Source organism: Malaclemys terrapin, chromosome 2 (assembly GCF_027887155.1).
Source record: "Malaclemys terrapin pileata isolate rMalTer1 chromosome 2, rMalTer1.hap1, whole genome shotgun sequence".
NCBI lineage: Eukaryota > Metazoa > Chordata > Testudines > Emydidae > Malaclemys > Malaclemys terrapin.
Genome location: NC_071506.1, coordinates 248,903,888 through 248,922,763, shown reverse-complemented (window position 1 = coordinate 248,922,763; position 18,876 = coordinate 248,903,888). Strand labels below are relative to the sequence as shown.

Below are 18,876 nucleotides of genomic sequence, written 5' to 3'. Positions count from 1 at the left end.
TCTGTAATAGTTTCTCCCAAATCCATTCATCCAGGTAATGGTTCTCTTCTTCTTAAAAGTGGTGAGGGGATTCTAGATCCATGACTTTTTCAGCTTGCATGAATATTTTTCTTCAGATTTTCCTGTGCTCCTAAATTGTGTGGCCACTTTCACTCTTCTTAGTTTGGAAAGCACACATACAGTTATAGTACCAGTACCTCCAGAGGCATGAATGTTACTCTGATCTTAGGCCTGATACTGTAACCTGTGTGCATGTGGAACTGTCACTGAGGTCAACCAAAATTGTTTGGTGCATTAGGAATACCAGGATCAAGGCCTGCCAGGCACATGGGTGACATCTCTCTCAGTATGGTGTAGGGAAAGCTGATTCTTTATGCTAGCCAGCAGGCTAGTACAATACATCAAGATTTAAACACACCTCTTAAACATTTCAGGTTCTAAGTTAGGAAGCACCAAACTGCTTTTCAATGTCATTGAAAATAAACCTAGCTACATTTTAGAAATCAGCAAACAAATCTAACTGTTGACTACACTGACCATAGACCATCCTTCAAAAGGAGGCAACTTTTCTGAAAAATTGCGAATGCTATTTTATTACTGAAGCATCCCTTTCCCTCCCTCCCCCCCCCACCCACCCCGTTACAGCTCTTCTTGACAGAGCTAGGGAGTTTGGGGAAGATGATCAGTTAGATAACTATCTCAAAATCTTTTACAGTGGCTCATAAGGGATTGAAGATTGGGTACATGAAGGGTATTGGTAAGATGGAGAGGGGGAACAACTGGAATGTCTCAGCTGGAAAATTATGTCCCTTTTGAGTGTATGATGGAGGAGGCTTACAGCTCCTGAAAGGGGTGACCAAAAATCAATATCTATCCCATTGAGATTCATTTGAGAGTTGTACCACCTGGCGGGCTGAATGATAGTAACTCATTGCAAACAGTTGGGATACTGCCTAGGTCTGACTTCCAAATTCTGGTTCCTCACTGAGGCAGTAAAGACAGAGAATGAAGAACCTTGCAGCAAAAATTTAATCCAGCAATTCAGAGTTTCCAACTGGTTTGTCTAGTTGCTTCTTCAAGGCTCTCCTCTCAGGGAAGAGACAGTTGATTTTTATATTGGGGTCAAGGAGCAATAACGGTTTTGGTTTTTTTTGGTGTTGAAAGGATGGGAAAGTTTGTATGAGTTCTGAGCTATCGAATGGAACCTTTCACCCCCGTGAAAGCAGTGACCAACCAATTAAAAAAATTATACTATCCTCTAGCACCTAGTTGGCATAATCCAGTGAGAATTGGCCCCTTTGTTGGCAGCCGGAGCAATGAAGTCAGGAACTCAAGTGTCATACAAGGTGAAGTATAATCTCACCTGGTTAACCAGGATCATCTGACACCATTGTTAAACATGAGAGTCCCTACCAGGTGAGGCTAGATTCATGTTGGTGCAGTGTGAGGAAGTGTATGCTTTGTTCTACCTAATCTGTTGATAAACTGATCAATTTGATTTTAATCTGTTTAAAATATAGAGAGAAGGGGTGGGGAGAAGGGACAGATTGAGAAATGCAGAAGCAGAAAAGAATCAAAAAAGAATCAAAAGAAAAACAATGAAGTACAAGACATCATGAAATAAAGTTTAAAACAGCATTAAACGCTACTGAAAAGCCTACTGAGAGAGAAAACCGACTAAAAAGAGTGAAAGGAAAAGGTACAGAAAGATAAAGAAAAAAGGTGTGACAGAGAAGAAAAAAGGGAAATCTACTGGAGTCCTTTTAACAAAAAAAGTAACCTTTCTCTAAGTTTCTGAAAAATGTTCATTGTTTGGTTAACCAGTTTTATATAAATACTACAAGGCTGAGAAATTCCTAACATTTATGACTGAATGGCGCAAAGCAGATAATGGATTCTTAATAGGGCTGGCAAGCAATTAAAAAAATTAATCACACTGTTAAAGAATAATAGAATACCATTTATTTAATTTTTTTTGGATGTTTTCTACATTTTCCAATATATTGATTTCAATTACCACACAGAATACAAAGTGTACGGTGCTTACTTTATATTATTTTTATTACAAATATTTGCATAGTAAAAACCAAAAGAAATAGTATTTTTAAATTCACCTAATACAAATAACATAGTGCAATCGCTTCATCATGAAAGTTGAACTTAGAAATGTAGAATTATGTACAAAAAAATAACAGCACTAAAAACTAAAACAATGTAAAACTTTAGAGCCTACAAGTGCACTCAGTCCTTCTTGTTCAGCTAGTCACTCAAACAAACAAAAAGAACAGGAGTACTTGTGGCACCTTAGAGACTAACAAATTTATTAGAGCATAAGCTTTCGTGGACTACAGGGATCCCCTTGTAAGTATTCTCACACTTCTTATCAAACTGTCTGTACTGGGCTATCTTTATCACTTCAAAAGTTTTTTTTCTCTTAATTAATTGGCCTCTCAGAGTTGGTAAGACAACTCCCACCTGTTTATGCTCTCTGTATGTGTGTGTATATATATCTCCTCAATATATGTTCCATTCTATATGCATCCGAAGAAGTGGGCTGTAGTCCACGAAAGCTTATGCTCTAATAAATTTGTTAGTCTCTAAGGTGCCACAAGTACTCCTGTTCTTTTTGCGGATACAGACTAACACGGCTGCTACTCTGAAACCTGTCAAACAAACAAGTTTGTTTACATTTGCAGGAGAGAATGCTGCCTGCTTCTTATTTACAGTGTCACCTAAAAGTGAGAAAAGCGTTCACATAGCACTGTTGTAGCCGGTGTTGCAGTCTGAGTCAGATTTCACAAGCAGAAGATTGATTTTTTTGTTTTTGTTTTGGTGATTTGGATTCTGTAGTTTCTGCATCAGAGTGTTGCTCTTTTAAGACGTTTGAAAGCATGCTCCACATCTCTTCCCTCTCAGATTTTGGAAGGCACTTCAGATTCTTAGAAGAAGTAGGACTGAGTGGACTTGTAGGCTCAAAAGTTTTACATTGTTTTGTTTTTTTGAGTGCAGGTATGTAACCAAAAAAAGCTACATTTGTAAGTTGCATGATAAAGAGATTTTACTTCAGTACTTGTATGAGGGGAATTGAAAAATACTACCGTATTTTCCGGCGTATAAGACGACTGGGCGTATAAGACGACCCCCAACTTTTCCAGTTAAAATATAGAGTTTGGGATATACTCGCCGTATAAGACTACCCCTCTTCCAACGCACACCAAAAAAAAAATTAAAAAAACATCAGATTTGATTTCAATATGGTAATTTTAATTCAAATGCTTATGACATGCAGGTACTTAGCAGGAAAACTGTCACTTATAAACATAAGGCTGTTTGTCATCAAACATGTAAACATAAAACAGTGCAAGTGGATTAAACTTTTCCTAATTCACTCTAAAGCTGAAAGGAAGGATAAGACAATAAACCCATGGGAGCTGCCATGCTGTTTGTTTTCTAAGCTGTCAACCAAACTGGAACTGATGATGATAGGAGGAAGATAACAAACAAGAGAGAGAGAGCAAGTGCTGGGCAAGTCCCTGGCGAGTTAGCAACGCCCATCATAACTGCAAGCTACGGTATTTTTACAGGTTTTGCTGGCGTGACAGTTTCCCTTTAAAAGCCTTCAAAATCCTCCTGTTCGTCATCTGATATCATAAGTACATCAATGACATCTTGTGATACATTTGTAAGGCAGTCATCGTATGGATCGAATTCCGTATCAGATGGTGTGGTCTCAGCTTCGGCTTCCTCTTCATCTTGCCACAAGTAGTCGTCCTCCATACCATCTAATGAATTTGATATGCCACACTCCTTGAAAGACTTGATTACTGTTTCTGCATCAATATCATTCCAGGCTTTTATGACAAACTTGCACAAAACATCCAACTGTGGAGCACGCATGTTTCCTCCTTTTGTGAATGACTTTTCGCCGCTAACCATCCATTCATTCCACTGTTCTTGAATGCGATCTTTAAATGGCTTGTTTAGGCACACATCCAGTGGCCGTACCAACGATGTCAATCCTGCAGGAATAACTGCCGCATCTGTGTTTAGTCTTGCAAGCATTTGCTTGGTGCTGGGAGTTAAATGAGCCCTGAACATATCCCACACCAGTAGACTACATTTTTGAATAAGTCCACCTGGTCGCCTGCTCCATACATTGTCAAGCCATAGCTTTACCCCTTCTTCATCCATCCAGCCTTTTTCATTCACATGTACAAAACAACCAACAGGGAACTTGAATTTCGGCATTGTTTTTCTTTTAAAAATAATCATTGGTCTCAGTTTGGCGCCATCAGCTGTGCATCCTAGTACCACTGTAAAACTGGACTTCTCATGTCCTGTTGTTTTAATTAAAATTGTTTTTTCACCTTTTTGATGGACAGTTTTATTTCCAACCATATCAAAATTCATTGGAGTTTCATCCATATTTCCAATACTACTTAACGCATAGCTATGTTTAGTGCGCTGTTGTATTACGTATCGATGGAAACTATTTACTTTGCTATCAAGATCTGCAGGTAATTTTGGGGCAATTTTCATCTTTTGCCTCAGTACCATATTATGCCTTCCCATGAATCTAGTACACCAGGATACAGTGGCCTTAAATCTGTTGCTGTGATCTGGGTTAGATTTGGCCCACTGAAGTGCAAACAAATGTATTTTATTTCGTGTCACTACATAACCGTTTTGGCGATGCTCATTCACCATGTCTGCTACATGTTTTTCGAGTTCTGGCCAATGTGGAGTGCCTCTTCTTAATGCACACTTACCCCTTGGCATACTCTTTAATGCTTTTTCATTTGCTTTCCAGTCCCGAACCATCTTTTCTGTTACTCCATATTGTCTTGCAGCAGCGCAGTTATTATGTTCCATGGCAAAGTTTACAACTTTAAGTTTGAAACTGGCTTCATATTTCTTTCTTCTTGCTGGTGGAGCCATGATGGGGTTTTGACTGTTGGACATTTGTATACTGTACTGTATGTACTGGTGCTATACTGTATGAACAGGTACAGATACTGGTGCTGTACTGTATGTGGTACCCATACCCATATGTGGTATACAACAACCAGCCAATCACAGCAAGCGATGTACCTTACCGGCGATTGGCTGGTTGTTGTATACAAAGCCTGCTTGGATTGGTCAGCTCTCCCTGCCTGCCCAGCCCTCCCTGTCTCCAAGACTATCAGAGCGGTAGCGCAAACACGCCTCTTTCACCCGTCTGGCCCGCCCTTGTATCCTATTACCTCCTTCTTTGCCTCTCAGATCTCGCACATGCGCGCCTGCGCCGCTTCACTGCAGTCCTCAGGAGTGAGATCTGAGAGGCAGAGAAGGAGGTACGGTAATAGGATACAAGGGCAGGCCAGACGGGTGAAAGAGGCGTGTTTTTCTGGGCACAGCGCCGCTCTATCTCTTTTTTCCATACCCCGGGCGTCCCGGACGCCTGCAGCTTGCTCCGCCCTTCACTTACACCTTCCCGGTGAGGCGCCCCCTCACCTCGTCATCGGGCGGGGATGCGGCCGCGGCCGTTTTTGAGCTCCCCCCACCATATGCGGCGACCGCAGATTCTCCAGTCCTGCTCGGAAGTTTCAGCACCCGCCCTATAAGACGACACCCGGCGTATAAGACGACCCCTGACTTTTGAGAAGATTTTCCTGGGTTAAAAAGTAGTCTTATACGCCAGAAAATACAGTATTTCTTTGTTTATCATTTTTACAGTGCAAATATTGTAATAAAAATAATATAAAGTGAGCACTGTACACTTTGTATTCGGTGTTTGTAATTGAAATAAATATATTTGAAAATGTAGAAAAATGTCCAAAAAGATTTAATAAATTTCAATTATTGTTCTATTGTTTAACAGTGCAATTAAAAGTGCGATTAATTGCAATTAATTTTTTTAATCACGATTAATTTTTTGAGTTAATTGTGTGAGTTAACTGTGATTACTCAACAGCCCTAATTCTTAATTGTCTCCAACGGCCCAGAGTTTCTTATGGTGTCTGCTCCTGTTTATACCTGTGGTTATGCTATATAAATACTCATCATAAAATCTCAAGACAGAGGTCAATCTTCTAAAGCTGAATAAACCAAAATTGTAACTAATTAGTTTAAAAAAAATCTTATTTCCAAGCATCATTTAGAACTCCTCAGTGCAGAAAAAGCTGAAGCAGCAGTCAAAAATTAGCATTCACATATATCTGCATTTCCAGCAGATCATCTGTGCCAAGGGCAAGTATCGCATTTGACTGATCTCTGAAAGAGCCCACAAAGTCAAACTTTTGGCCTTGTTTATGGCTTTCTGACACACCTCTGAATTGTCATGGTTGTTCATTAAAGCATTAAAATGACTACTGATGCCTATAACTCACCGAGTGAGCCCCAAGGTCTTGCTTTTGGTATATAAAGCCACACATAATTTAGGTCTAATCTACCTGAGGGATAACTGATCTTGAAATATTTGAGTTGGATGGGGTTGGAAATGCTCACCATCTCACCGTGTAATTCTGAATGTACAGGAGACTAATACTTCTCCTGAAGGCTTGTGATATTGGAATGCTCTCTCCCCTCCATATGTCACTAAGGTTGTTTAAATAAAGTTCTTTTGCTGCAGTGTTTTCAGCAAAGCTAGTGTATTGTAACAGGAATATAATATCTAGCTACTATATAGAGTTTGTCATCAATAGATATCGAAAATGCTTTACAAAAGAGGTAAATATCTTTATCACCAGATCAGGAAACGGAGGCACAGGGAGGTGAAATTAAATTAAATAAAATAATGGAGATATCCTATCTCCTAGAACTGGAAGGGACCTTGAAAGGTCATTGAGTCCAGCCCCCTGCCTTCACTAGCAGGACCAAGTACTGATTTTGCCCCAGATCCCTAAGTGGCCCCCTCAAGGATTGAACTCACAACCCTGGGTTTAGCAGGCCAATGCTCAAACCACTGAGCTATCCCTCCCCCCAAATGACTTGCCTTAGGTCACCCAGAAGGCCACTGGCCAAGCCAGGAATAGAATCCACATCTCCTGAATCCCAATTCAGTGCTCTGTCTGGGTCCCCAGCAGCAGAGTAGTGTGGCCAGGTCACCGAGCCATGGCATTCCACAATCTGAGAGAAAGGATTAAGCAGCAGGGCCAGGAAGCAACCTTCTTGAAGCATTTATAAGTCAGTGCTCAGGGCTTTTTAAGGTGGTTAAGTAGCCCATGGACCTGGACGAGGGGAAAGATTTGCAACACACCAAAGGATTATTATTGACCTGAATGTGAACCTATTGTAGGCTTGAGGCTGTTGGTTCTCTTTATTTTAGCCTACCAAAGAAAGAAAGAAAGAGAGCACAAGAAGAACTGTTCACTAGCAAGCAGTCTTGCTATATTTTGTTAGGGAAAAGGGAAAGCTTCCGATAGAATGTGGCTACAGATTGGCTAAACTGAGAACTTTATTGTACTTTGGCTTTGAAAAGGTGCGGGAGAAAGAGACTGCAAGTTCCCAGGGACTTTTTGTTGTGTTTGTACAGCACCTAGCACAACAGAGTCCTAGTCCATGGCTAGAGCTCCTTGATGCTACCTCAATAAAAATAAATAACAGTCTTGGGAAAACAGGAAATTTAGCTGTCCAGTCTTGAGGGCCTCAGACTGGAACTCAGAGCACTGGGCCGGATGGAGTCCCCATCTCCCCTCAAGTGCCTCAATTACAAGAGATTTCCATCCCTTCTGTTGCAGCAAATGGAGCACAACAACTCATTTAAACAGCCTTGGTACTGCAGCCAGAATTCATCTGTGCCCTCCTTGCAGTGCAAATTAAATTTCCTTTTTGGTTGGATATTGATTTGAATGGGGCGTGTTGAGGATGTGAGATATTGGAGGATTTACTAATAGGTTGTAAGATGCTTGATTATCAGCCAGATTGTCTTTTTGAAATGAAATTGTTAGTTATGCTTTTGTTAGGATACGCCAGAGGCATTTTGGCATGCGGGCATTATAACTAATTAATTAAAACAGTGATGGGTGAAAACCAAAAATGTAGAATTTTGGTTTGCTTTAGCAGACAAAAGTTTGGATGTTTGGTATACGATACAATCCTCTTTGAGCTCGAATTGGCATGGAAATCATGTAAAACAAGGCATTTTAACAGTATTTCTGGTCCTTCCTTTTTTCAGCTGGGCTAGAACTACAAGGAGAATAGCTTTTTATGCAGTATTTTAGTACTTCATCCTCTGGACCCATATGAAACTAGATATGGAAACATTATTATTTTTTAAAGTTAATGAACTTTTTTCATAACACTAAGTACTGGTTAAAAGTTTAAGTTTAAAGAGGAGGTTTGGATTGACCCTTAACTATATTTTCCCATCCCTAAAACTGACCCTAATTCCTGGATGAGTATTTCCCATTATGAATCCTGCCTCTCCCTACTGGTGGAGAGAAATTTGAAATCTCTAAGTAGCTTGAGTGGCAGGAGAAAATTCTGGATCCCCTGCATGGCAAGCCTTTTTCTTTACATCTCATTTGCCAGGCAGTTTTGAAGACAGCAAGGGTTTTTGCAATCAGCAGCTGGCAGTGTAGCTATCAATGCGCAGAGGATACTAGCAGGAAGTTTCTTCAGCACTAAACTGGGGATGAGCATGATCATATTTTATTCAAATGTTCAGAAATATTCTTGGATCCATAGAAAGTCTCTTAGTTAATGAGGGCTCACTATTTAAAAACAAATAAAAAGCTCAGCTGAATTAGAGCTGCTGGAAATGCTTTATTGCTTAGAGCTCCCAACCAACTAAATTATGATTGCTTCCATTTAGAACATGTTGCCCCAGGAAACCTAAAGTAATTAAAGTGAGGCTGGAGAAGTAGTAATGCAGTGAGAGAGAGAATGGAAGAGAATGGAAAAATCTGTAGCAGCAAAGCAATCTTTTAAAAAGGGAGAATATAAGAAAAGTGTAACTTCAGGTGTGACATACTTCTTTATCTTGCAGTTGAGAATTCTTTGAACAAAGACAAATATTATGGGCAAAATCAAAATAAAAGCTGGCACAGAACAGTGTAATCTTTCACTTAAGAACTTTATATATCCGTTAACTGCCTTTTTGTTCTCTGTTTGGGACCTTTTGCAGAGTTCTGCAAAAAAAGCAAATCACCTGAAACTCAGAACACTGCGCCTGTGCCATTTGCAGAGTAGAATCTTCAGATTTTATTGTAAAAGAAGTGGCCACTAGGAAAATACATTCACAAGGAGGTGCTGCTGCTAGGGCAGATCCTGAATAAACTAAAAGATGGATTCCTCACCCTCCTCCTGACCTCATCACTGCATTCTCGTATAGATTCTCTAAGCACGTACACAGCTCTTGTTTACTCTTGTTTCTTTACCAACCCAGGTCAGCAAGAAAGGCCTCCTCTCAAGATGGTCCAAGACCAGTGTGGAAAGAAGAGGGTATCTGAGTGTCCTGCGAGTCTACACCAGTCAGCCTAAAGGCCAGCAGCAGATCACAGTCCAACTCAGGTGCCATCTTCTATCTGTCCAGTAGGCCACAACTGCCAGCTGTGACTCTCTCCGTCCCAAATTCAGCAAGAGTTTACATTACACTTTGGATTTTGAGGGTAAGTGAACAGGGAACAAGACAAGGATTCAGGAAGGGGACAAATATAAATCATAGATAGAATAGTGAGTGAACAAATGGAATTAAGGGACTGGGTGGGAGATGCAGAAATTGAATGGGGGACATGGGATTGGGATGTCTGGCTGGGGAAGGAGAAAGATTGACTTTTCAAATTGGGTAGGGCATTTGAGTCAGGAGCAAGAGATGGAATGGGGAGGTGGAATATGGAACTTTGGAGGGTTACCATAGGGAGGGGTGAGAAGTGTAAATGGGGGAATGAAGAGAACAAAGAGAATTTTTGTTGGAAGGGGACAATTCTTCAGATCCTGAATATGAAAAATGAGCTTCAATAAGTTGAATATTGTATTAAAAAGAGGTGGGAAAAGGGATGCAATGTGATTAAAAAAAACACTGAAAAGTCCAGCTTCCCCCCTGCAACTGACTTCATCTGTGTGAGTCAGAGGTCATTAACACTTAACTGGCTGCAGCTCAATCTTTACCATTGGGTCAGTCTACTTCTGCCTGTTGTCCCTGTATAAAATTTTCATATGAGTTACAGTATTGTGCTGATAGGTGCACCTGATGTCCACTTCTTGTAAATTTTCTTTCTGATACAACCTATGTCTCAGATCATGGTGGTGTCAATTCTGATTGCTAGTTTTCTGATATAGATACTGCGTGCTGCTCTTGTGATTCTTCACATTGAGATATTTGTTGTGTAGCTATTGTTTGCATTGTATAGTCAGATCTTAGGTGCTATGTGTTATGTCTGTACTTTTCTCCTGTAGGTATTTCAATGTGAGATGACCATGACTTTGGACCTGTTACTGTCACCCTTGCTGGTTGTCAACCTTGTGTTGTTTCCACATGTACTGGATCTCAATGATGGAACACAGATAGTGGCTTAGCTCTCTGGTTACAGTATTTCTTCAATCTTTCCTGTAGCTGCTTAATCTGGTGTGAGCCTTCTGAGGTATTTTGGGTTACAGAAATGTATGTGAGGATGGAAGAGTTGTTTTCAACATCCTCCCCATCAGCAATTGTGCAGGACAGTATTCTATACCTGTCAGTGGTGTGTTTCTCAATTCCAAAATAGTTAAGTAGGGATCAATATTTTGTGAAACACTGTATTTTATCATCTGAATGGTTCTCTTAACCATTCTATTAGATTGTGGGTATCCCGGACTGGAGTGAGCAAGTTTCACTCCCCGGGGTCTCATAAAGTTCCCATTTCTCTGTTTGTAAATGAAATATAGTCACTCACTAACTTTTTAGGGATGCCATGTCTTGCCAATACAGCTTTCAGTTTAGCAATAATAGAACATGCTACTTGTCAGGCAGATTTAGAACTTCTGGAAATATGAAAAGATAGTCCAATAGGAGTCGATATGAGTGTCTGCTGTAGTCAATAATATCTGAAGCTATCTGAAGCCATGGCAGATCAGGAATATCTGATCAGGAATATCTCTAGCCATGCCAGATCAGGAATCTCACAAGACTTTTTGGTTACTCAGCCTACATTCCTGAAATACTTTGTCCATCCTTCTATAAGTTGTTCTATATTTTGTTTCATACCTGGCCACTACACTGTCTTCTCCGCTCTTGCTTTTGTTCAGCGAATGCCTTGATGTGACCCATTTAAGCAGTTAAGCATTTTATGTGTGGTCCTGTTAGGAATAATTATCCTGTCACCAGCCATTAACAACCCTTGTTGGAATGAAATAGAGTCTTTCACAGAACAATATGGCTGCTGTCTGAGATTCATTTGTCTTCTCTATAGGGCCAGCTCTTATGTACAATATCCTGTAAAACTTGCAGTACAGGATCTTTCTGTTTGTCCACCTTCAGTTTAACAAATCTGTGCTGAGTGTAGAAGTGGCCTCAACTGCATAGACAACCTTTTCATCAGTGATTTCATTATCTGTTTCCATAGTATATTCCACTGCAACTCTCGATAATGTCTGCAATTGATATTTCTTTACCAGGATTTCTGTGACTTTGAGATCATGGAAGTAGCATGCATTGTAGCCTTGCAGATACTTTTCTTCAAGCTTTGGAGAATATTGCTTCCAATGATTTATGATCAGCGTGTACCTCAACCTGTACTCCATATATGTACTGATGAAATTTCTTTGTGGCAAACACAATTGCCAGTAGTTCATTCTCGATTTGTCAGTGCTCATGATGCATGTGAAAAAGGGCCTCTGTCTTGCCAAAGACAAGCTCCTAAACCACCTTTGGATGTGTCTGCTTGAATAGCGACTGGCTTGTTGGGCTCATAGCGACTGAGTACCAGAACATTACAAAGCACTGTCTTTAGCTGTTCCATTGTCTTGTCTTGTTCCCATGATCATTGCCAAGTTATGTTTTCACATAGGAATTGTCTCAGTGGAGCAAGTCAAAGGTGCTTCACCTGGCATGTACTGTTCAAGGAATCTAATCACCCCCAAGCTTCTCTGTAATGCCTTTTTGTCCTGTGGAGGTCTCATGTTAGCGATGGCTTCAACCTGACTGTCATCTGGCTTAATTCCTTGTGATGAGAGAATGTGTCCCATGTATTTGATTTCTTTTACCATAAACTGGATTTTAGCTGGGTTGAACTTGAGCCCTTGCCACCCTTTATTCTGTATCTGATCATGTTCTGCCTGAGTTGATGCTGCTATTATCATGTTGTCTGCTATTATATAGATGCCTGAAATATCTCCAGATATTTCATTATTCTTTTGTTGAAACACTTCACTAGCTGACTTTATTCTAAAAGGTAGATGGAGAAAATTGTATCTTCCCTAGGCTGTATTCAAAGTGCACAGTTCAGATGACTCCTAATCTAATGTGACATGTTGAATTAATTTAGATAGGATATATGGGGTGAAGGTGTTAACATAACTTAGTTACTGTTTAATATTAAACAATGTCCAGGATGTGGTATACAGAGACTTCAGCCTGCTTAGTACCATGGCAAACATTCCATTAAAATAATTTTAACCTTGTCTTAAATACAGAAAAGAAGGAAAAACAATTAAAGTATTTGACATGTAAAGTATTAATCAAGGTGTCCATTTTAATAACATCCCTTGTTCTCCTTTCTTTTAGCTGAAGAGAGTTTTTGGAAGGAAACCCGGCCGCTGTTGTTTGACAGTCTCTTAGATGTTAACAAAGATGGCAATAACTGTCCTTTATGGGAAAAGAGAAGAGGTTAGTTGAGATGAGTTGGAGCTGTTGTTGTTAAAGTCCAATTCCGTTTCATCCCAAGTGGTGTTTGGGATTCAGCTGGAGCCAGTAGAGGTGGAGATGTCATCTGGGTCCCTCTCTTTGGCCAGATCTGGTCAGGACATCTCTCAAGGTCAAGATGACGAAGGCCTGGAGGTGCAGGAGATGGTGGGGGTGTAGCCCTGATGGTGAAGGCTACAGTACCCAATTTTTCTTTTCAAAGCCTCTTTCATGAAGGACCCACAAGGGGAATGGGCGGTGGAACAGCCCATCCCCTCATTATTTTGTCCACCAATTGGACCTAGTTTCTGACACATCAGTTTTGAGTCACTGATTTCTGATTTCACCCTCTTGTTTACGAGGCTTGATCTTAACACAGTCCTTGAGTTGTATCAGTTGGACTTTTTGTTTGGACTAATTCAGTGTGTCTCCCTTTTGTACCTTTTCCCATCAACATTTGTTGGTATAGGTTATTGTGACATCTTATGAACTTACCCTAACTGTGAGTTCAACTCTAAACAGTGAGTGTAAATTTGTAGGCCCACTTATCACAACACTTGCCAATATCCATCTTTCTCATCTGAAATAGTGGATATGCTTTTACCAGATAGTTAGCATGGAACATCTGGGGATGGAGTAATTCTGTCCCAGTATAGGCTTATTAAGGTCTCTAGGATCCAAACACATCCTAATCGTGCCATTTTTCTTTTCAGTTAAGACCAAGCTGGTAATCCATGGAGTGGGTCAGTTCACTTTTGCTATGACCCTTTTCTAATGACCTGCATGCATCTCTGAATCTGTCCGTCACTGCAGAGGGGATATTTCTGCAGGTGCGTATGATGGGGTGACTGATGGGTCTGTATTTATGCGATGCTTCCCATGGAACTCTCCTAGTTCTCTAAGGTCTTTTGGGTATGGTGCAATCAATTTTTCTTTAGTGTTGGGTGCTTTGGTGCGAAGCATGCCTATTCTGTGTATTAGGTAGCTGTGTGCAAGCTTCTTTGCCTAACTGTGATGTTGTAATGCCTTAGTGATGAAGAACTGAAGACTGACCTTAGCCTTGGCCATCGCTGCTGTTAGCGTGACTTCTCCTTCAGAGTCTATTCTCGAACTGTCATATGCTATATGTGCAACATTAGACGGCTTTATTCTGATGGGACATGGTATCTTTTTCAGAAGGTGAACTGAGAAAACATTAGTTTCATCTCCAGTATCATTCAGGTGCATTCTTTATATTCAGTATACACTGCTGAGTGTGTGTTATATGATTTCTATTACCCTGTGATACTATATCTACAAGGGATTGTTCACATTCTAGTTCAGCCAGAGATTTGTGGCTTTGTCTTTTGGTTACTTTTGTTGCTCTGCACATAGAAGAATAACGATTTAATTGTCCACACTTGTGACGTTACTGTAAAGGCTGGGCAGACTCTGGGTGGGTGTCTTACCACACAGCATGTGCATAGTTTCTTTGTCTGAGCTGTTGGTGAGTCTGCTTTGCTGTGATTCTCATGTGACTGGGTCTTGTCCGTACTTTTGTGTCAAAGCCTGTATAAACTTGTCAGAATGTGGCCCCGCCTTGATCTCTATTTGTGTCTTTATGGCTTGAGATGGTCTGCAAATGTCTATTGCTTTTTACAAGCCCAAATCAGTCTCCTTCAACAACCCTTCCTTTAGTCCTTTATCAGTGACACTGAGCACAGTGTTGTCTCTGAGCATGTCATTTTTTAATATTTCCAAACTCACAATGTCTTACCTCTTGTCTCTGTGACATACTTGTCTATCTTTTTGTCTCCTAGGTGTAGGTGAGACCAGAACAGGTATCGTTTGAACATCACACTATTCTTAGGGTTACAATAGTTCCTAAGCACCCCAAATGGGACCATTTTCAGTTGGCAGCTGTAAGAATGTGTTAAGCACTTCCAGAGTCTCCTCTCCCACTATGTGCAATAAAATGGCTTCTTTTATGTCCTCTTCTTTTTTATAGGCTCCTGAGGCTGTCATAGAGATGTGGAGTCATTGCTCCCCTCTCCTCCAATTTTCTGCTGTATTATCAGGGAAAGATGAAGGTGGGGGTGGCTTGCAATCCTTTATGTTAATTTTTTCTTATTAAAAAAACCTGTTTTTTCTTTTCCTGTGTTATTTTTGTGTGTACTGACTATGTTCTGGGTCTCAGTACTCTGTATTTTTTGTTTGGCTCCTGGTGGTCTATAGCTTGCAGTTTCTTCCTCTGTGTAGTAGTTTCCACCATTTCCTAATCCACTGTGTTCCTGACAAAAGCAGCCACGTCTTGCTTCATGCACAATATGATCACTTCTGACATCATGTTGTCAGGGCCGGCTCCAGGCACCAGCTTCTCAAGCAGGTGCCTGGGGCGGCGGCTCTGGAGAGGGGGGGCACGACCAGGTATTCGGCGGACGGTCCCTCACTCCGCCTGGGAGCGAAGGACCTCCTGCCGAATTGCCGCCTCAGATCGCCAGCGCGGCTTTTTTTTGTTTTGTTTTGTTTTGGCTGCTTGGGGTGGCCCTGGAGCCGGCCCTGCATGTTGTGCTTTCTAGCACAGGCAGGCAGCCAAGAGTATGTTGCAGCTTCTCTAGTTCAGGAGCCAGAGTGAGACCAGGGATATAAAGTTTAGACCACAACTCTCTTTATTAGTTACATGACAAGATGGCTCATAAAGATTCTAATCATGAAGACTCTGTGTGTGTCTGCCTCATGTGAGAGACCTCTCACAAAGTCCAATGGGAGTTCCTATGGTGATTACACATGACTAATTGTTTTTGCTTCAGCCATACTTATTCCTTGTTTTGTGTTTTTTTTTTTAATCAGCAAACATCTGTGCAATCGCTTTTTCTGGTATGGCCAAAGTCAAAACCTCATGAACAAATATTTGTGGAAACCAAATTTTAAATATCCAAGTAAAAGTATTTGCATTGACAGACTGGTGCTCATCCAATTCAGAGAACAAGTACAATACCTTGTGACTTACTTGACCAATCGCAACTAACCAACCTAACTCAATAGCTATGACTACTGACTATTCACAGAGGTTTATTCGTGATCAAGCCATGTTTTTAATAAAGAATAAACCAGAAATTGCTATCTGCCTGAGAATATTCTGTAACCGGGAAACCTTTCGGAAAAATCAGAGAGCAGTCAGAAAATGGTACTATACCACTAGAGTTATCTTATTTCTTAAATTATCATAATTTGAACAGACAACTATGCCTTTTTAACTAGAGATTTTTTTTCTTGAGTTAACACGTCTGACTCCCTGTGAAGTCAATAGAAGTTATGGAAATGAACTAGGAGACAGAAGACAATCTATAGATTTCAGTGGGGTTTAAACAGGGACTGCGGGGTATTCCAATTAGTCACGGGTACTAAAATATATAATTAAAAAACCCTCTGGTGTGACCCTCCTCACAATACCATGTAATTCCAACATTCAGTGAAAGTTCTTAAATGATTCTTGTGAGAGAATGAGTTTGTTGACATAAAAAATCTAGGACAAGCACTTGACCATGTGTGCGTATCACAGCTCATTGGAAGTCATTCCAATAATAGCCTTTGCCTGAACTGCACTTTTCAGAAAAAAGTGAATCATCACTGACAATAGAGGCAGTGTTTTAAACACAGTGTGATACAAGTAATTCGCACATGGGTTGTGTTTCCTAGATGCTGTCTGAACAATTCTGAGTCACTATTAGAACTGTATGAACAGTGGAAAAAAATTATTCCAGAACATTTTCATACAAATCTGTATTTTTTTTTTTATATTTTGCCATATCCAATCCCTATTGGTTATTTATCAACAAACACTCATGACAAACTGTTTTTCATTCATATAAATGTTTAAGGAATGACCGAACTTAATGGTATTTTCATGATTTGCATACAAACAATGGTGTTCAAGTGTGAATAAAGATACTCGCTATTTGTGCTGAAAATTTCCATAGATGTTAGTGGCTGAAAAAGAGCCAGTACAGTATCTTGCATATACTTTTTCTTTTGATGTTGTATTATATGATACATTACACTGGCATAATAAATAGTATTGTAGGGCTTTAGGATATAAGCCATTTTTTGCACAGTTCAAGTTATAAAGCTTTTGTAGTAGAAGTTCAGATCATAAATTCTCAAATCGCACGGCAGCATGGTAAATTTGTTATGTTGCTGAGATAGTTCATGAAGAGAGTAAAGATAAAAGAACAAACCATTTACTTTTTAAAATAATTGTGAGTGACTTCTGTGCTCATAAAACTATTCCATCCCAAGCTAAACCCTTGTCTGATTGTTTTCATCCTGGAGAGAATTGTTACAATGCAGCAATCATAAATCCCTCTCAAACAGGGTTCAGAATAAAACACTAACAGGCCTTCGATTATATTGATACTGTCGGGGTCTGCTATAATTACAGATTTATTCAAATGCTAGTTTTAGGGCAGAATTGTCCTCAAAGAGCCAAATGACAAATATCTTTATTCAAATATTCTTCTCTTCCTTTATGGGTGGAACTATTTGATGGCAATGGGAAATACACACCACACAGGGAAAGCCAACGGACTAAATCAAAATCTGCCATATAGATCAGAAAGGAGAAATTTCCCCTTTGCCTCCTACCACCCAGTTTTCTTCTTCAATGTAGAGTCACACCGTCCAGTATCGTGGTCAGACTAAAAGTTTGTTTTCCATTCTACATTTTGATGGATGTTGTAAAATGGGAATAGTACTGCTCTTAAAAACAAACAAACAAACAAATTTCCATGCAGTGGTATCTGAGATCTCACAGTTTTCCTCTATATTCTTCACAGGAATATATTCTTAATGGTGGGTTCTTAGATACCAAGGTTGCAATGACTGGAAAATGCTGACTTTTAAATGGTGATTTCTTTAAAACTTTTTACTGGTGACTTCAGATATTTTGGAACACATTAGTAGCACAACACAAACTCACCACTGTAAAATGGTAAACCCCTTCATTTCTGATTGCATTTCACAGTATTTGTATAATCACATACCTGCATCCATACATTCCAGGGTGAAAGAAATATCATCAAGAGCAACTTCTGTGAGCTCATTCCCTCCCACTTCAGCTTCAAATGTGACTCTGAAAGGACTGTTGCTAGAGAGAACCACATTTGCATACGTCCACCTGCTTCCTTTATTTCCACTTGAAGACCACATCAAAATATGCATTCCATGTTCTTCAACAGTGTATACCTATTGACAATGAAACCCAGGAAATAAAATGTAATCAGCATGAAACTACAGAGAAGTACAGCTAGTTAGGTCAACCCAACAAAGTTTGAGTGCTCAGACAACTGGCCATGTAATACGGAGTCTTTTTGCTGTGGTTCATTACCTGGTTGGTGGTGACTGAATATTGTGACATGGCCGTGGTGGTCTCAATCCAGTTTCTAGTAAACAAGAGTTCCCATAACAGAAAATGCTGCCAGAAGTTATTAATTGGGAAACCCTGCTGCCAGCCTTGGCCAGCATAGAAGCAGATCCAAAATCCATTGATGTCAAAGGAAATACTCAGCACAGAGGATGAATTGACCTCTCAATCCCTCAAACTGGTCCCTCTCTGTGTGAACTGAGGTGTGAGAGAATGTGAAGCTTTTAGATGTATAAATAGAGGACTTCAGTACCCAGTGGTTTCAATCTGGCATCTGTTAAAAACACTTTTAAAAAATTGCACTCAGTGATGCAATTTGCACTGCACTCAGTGATGGCAAATTGACTCGTATAAACTTAGTGATAAATGTCAGTGTAAAACAAAATCAAATATTAAAACAAACTACATGGAATGAATTTGCAGCAAAACAAAGCTATTGAACCAGTGCCACTCAAATACAACAGAAGGGCCCAATAAATCTTGATATACTGTGATTTTTTAAAACCAATTTTACTCCATCAGCTGACCAGCAGGAGACACTGAAGCATTATATTTTTGGCATCTCAGATTGCCAGAAATTGTGAGTGTCACCATTGGGCCTGATATTCCTCCACTCTGGAGCTCATTTCCCAACCGAGGGTCCCTGATATGGCAATGAAATACACCTCTACCCCGA

General features: G+C 40.1%; 1 protein-coding gene across 1 annotated transcript in view; it reads right to left on the bottom strand.

Moving 5' to 3' along the window:
• Positions 1–18,876, bottom strand: part of MALRD1 (MAM and LDL receptor class A domain containing 1) — a 435,909-nt gene that overhangs the window by 78,332 nt on the left and 338,701 nt on the right. Inside the window, exon 32 of the mRNA XM_054017027.1 lies at positions 17,821–18,022. Coding sequence (XP_053873002.1) covers positions 17,821–18,022 — 202 coding nt within the window. The remainder of the gene's footprint in view (positions 1–17,820; positions 18,023–18,876) is intronic.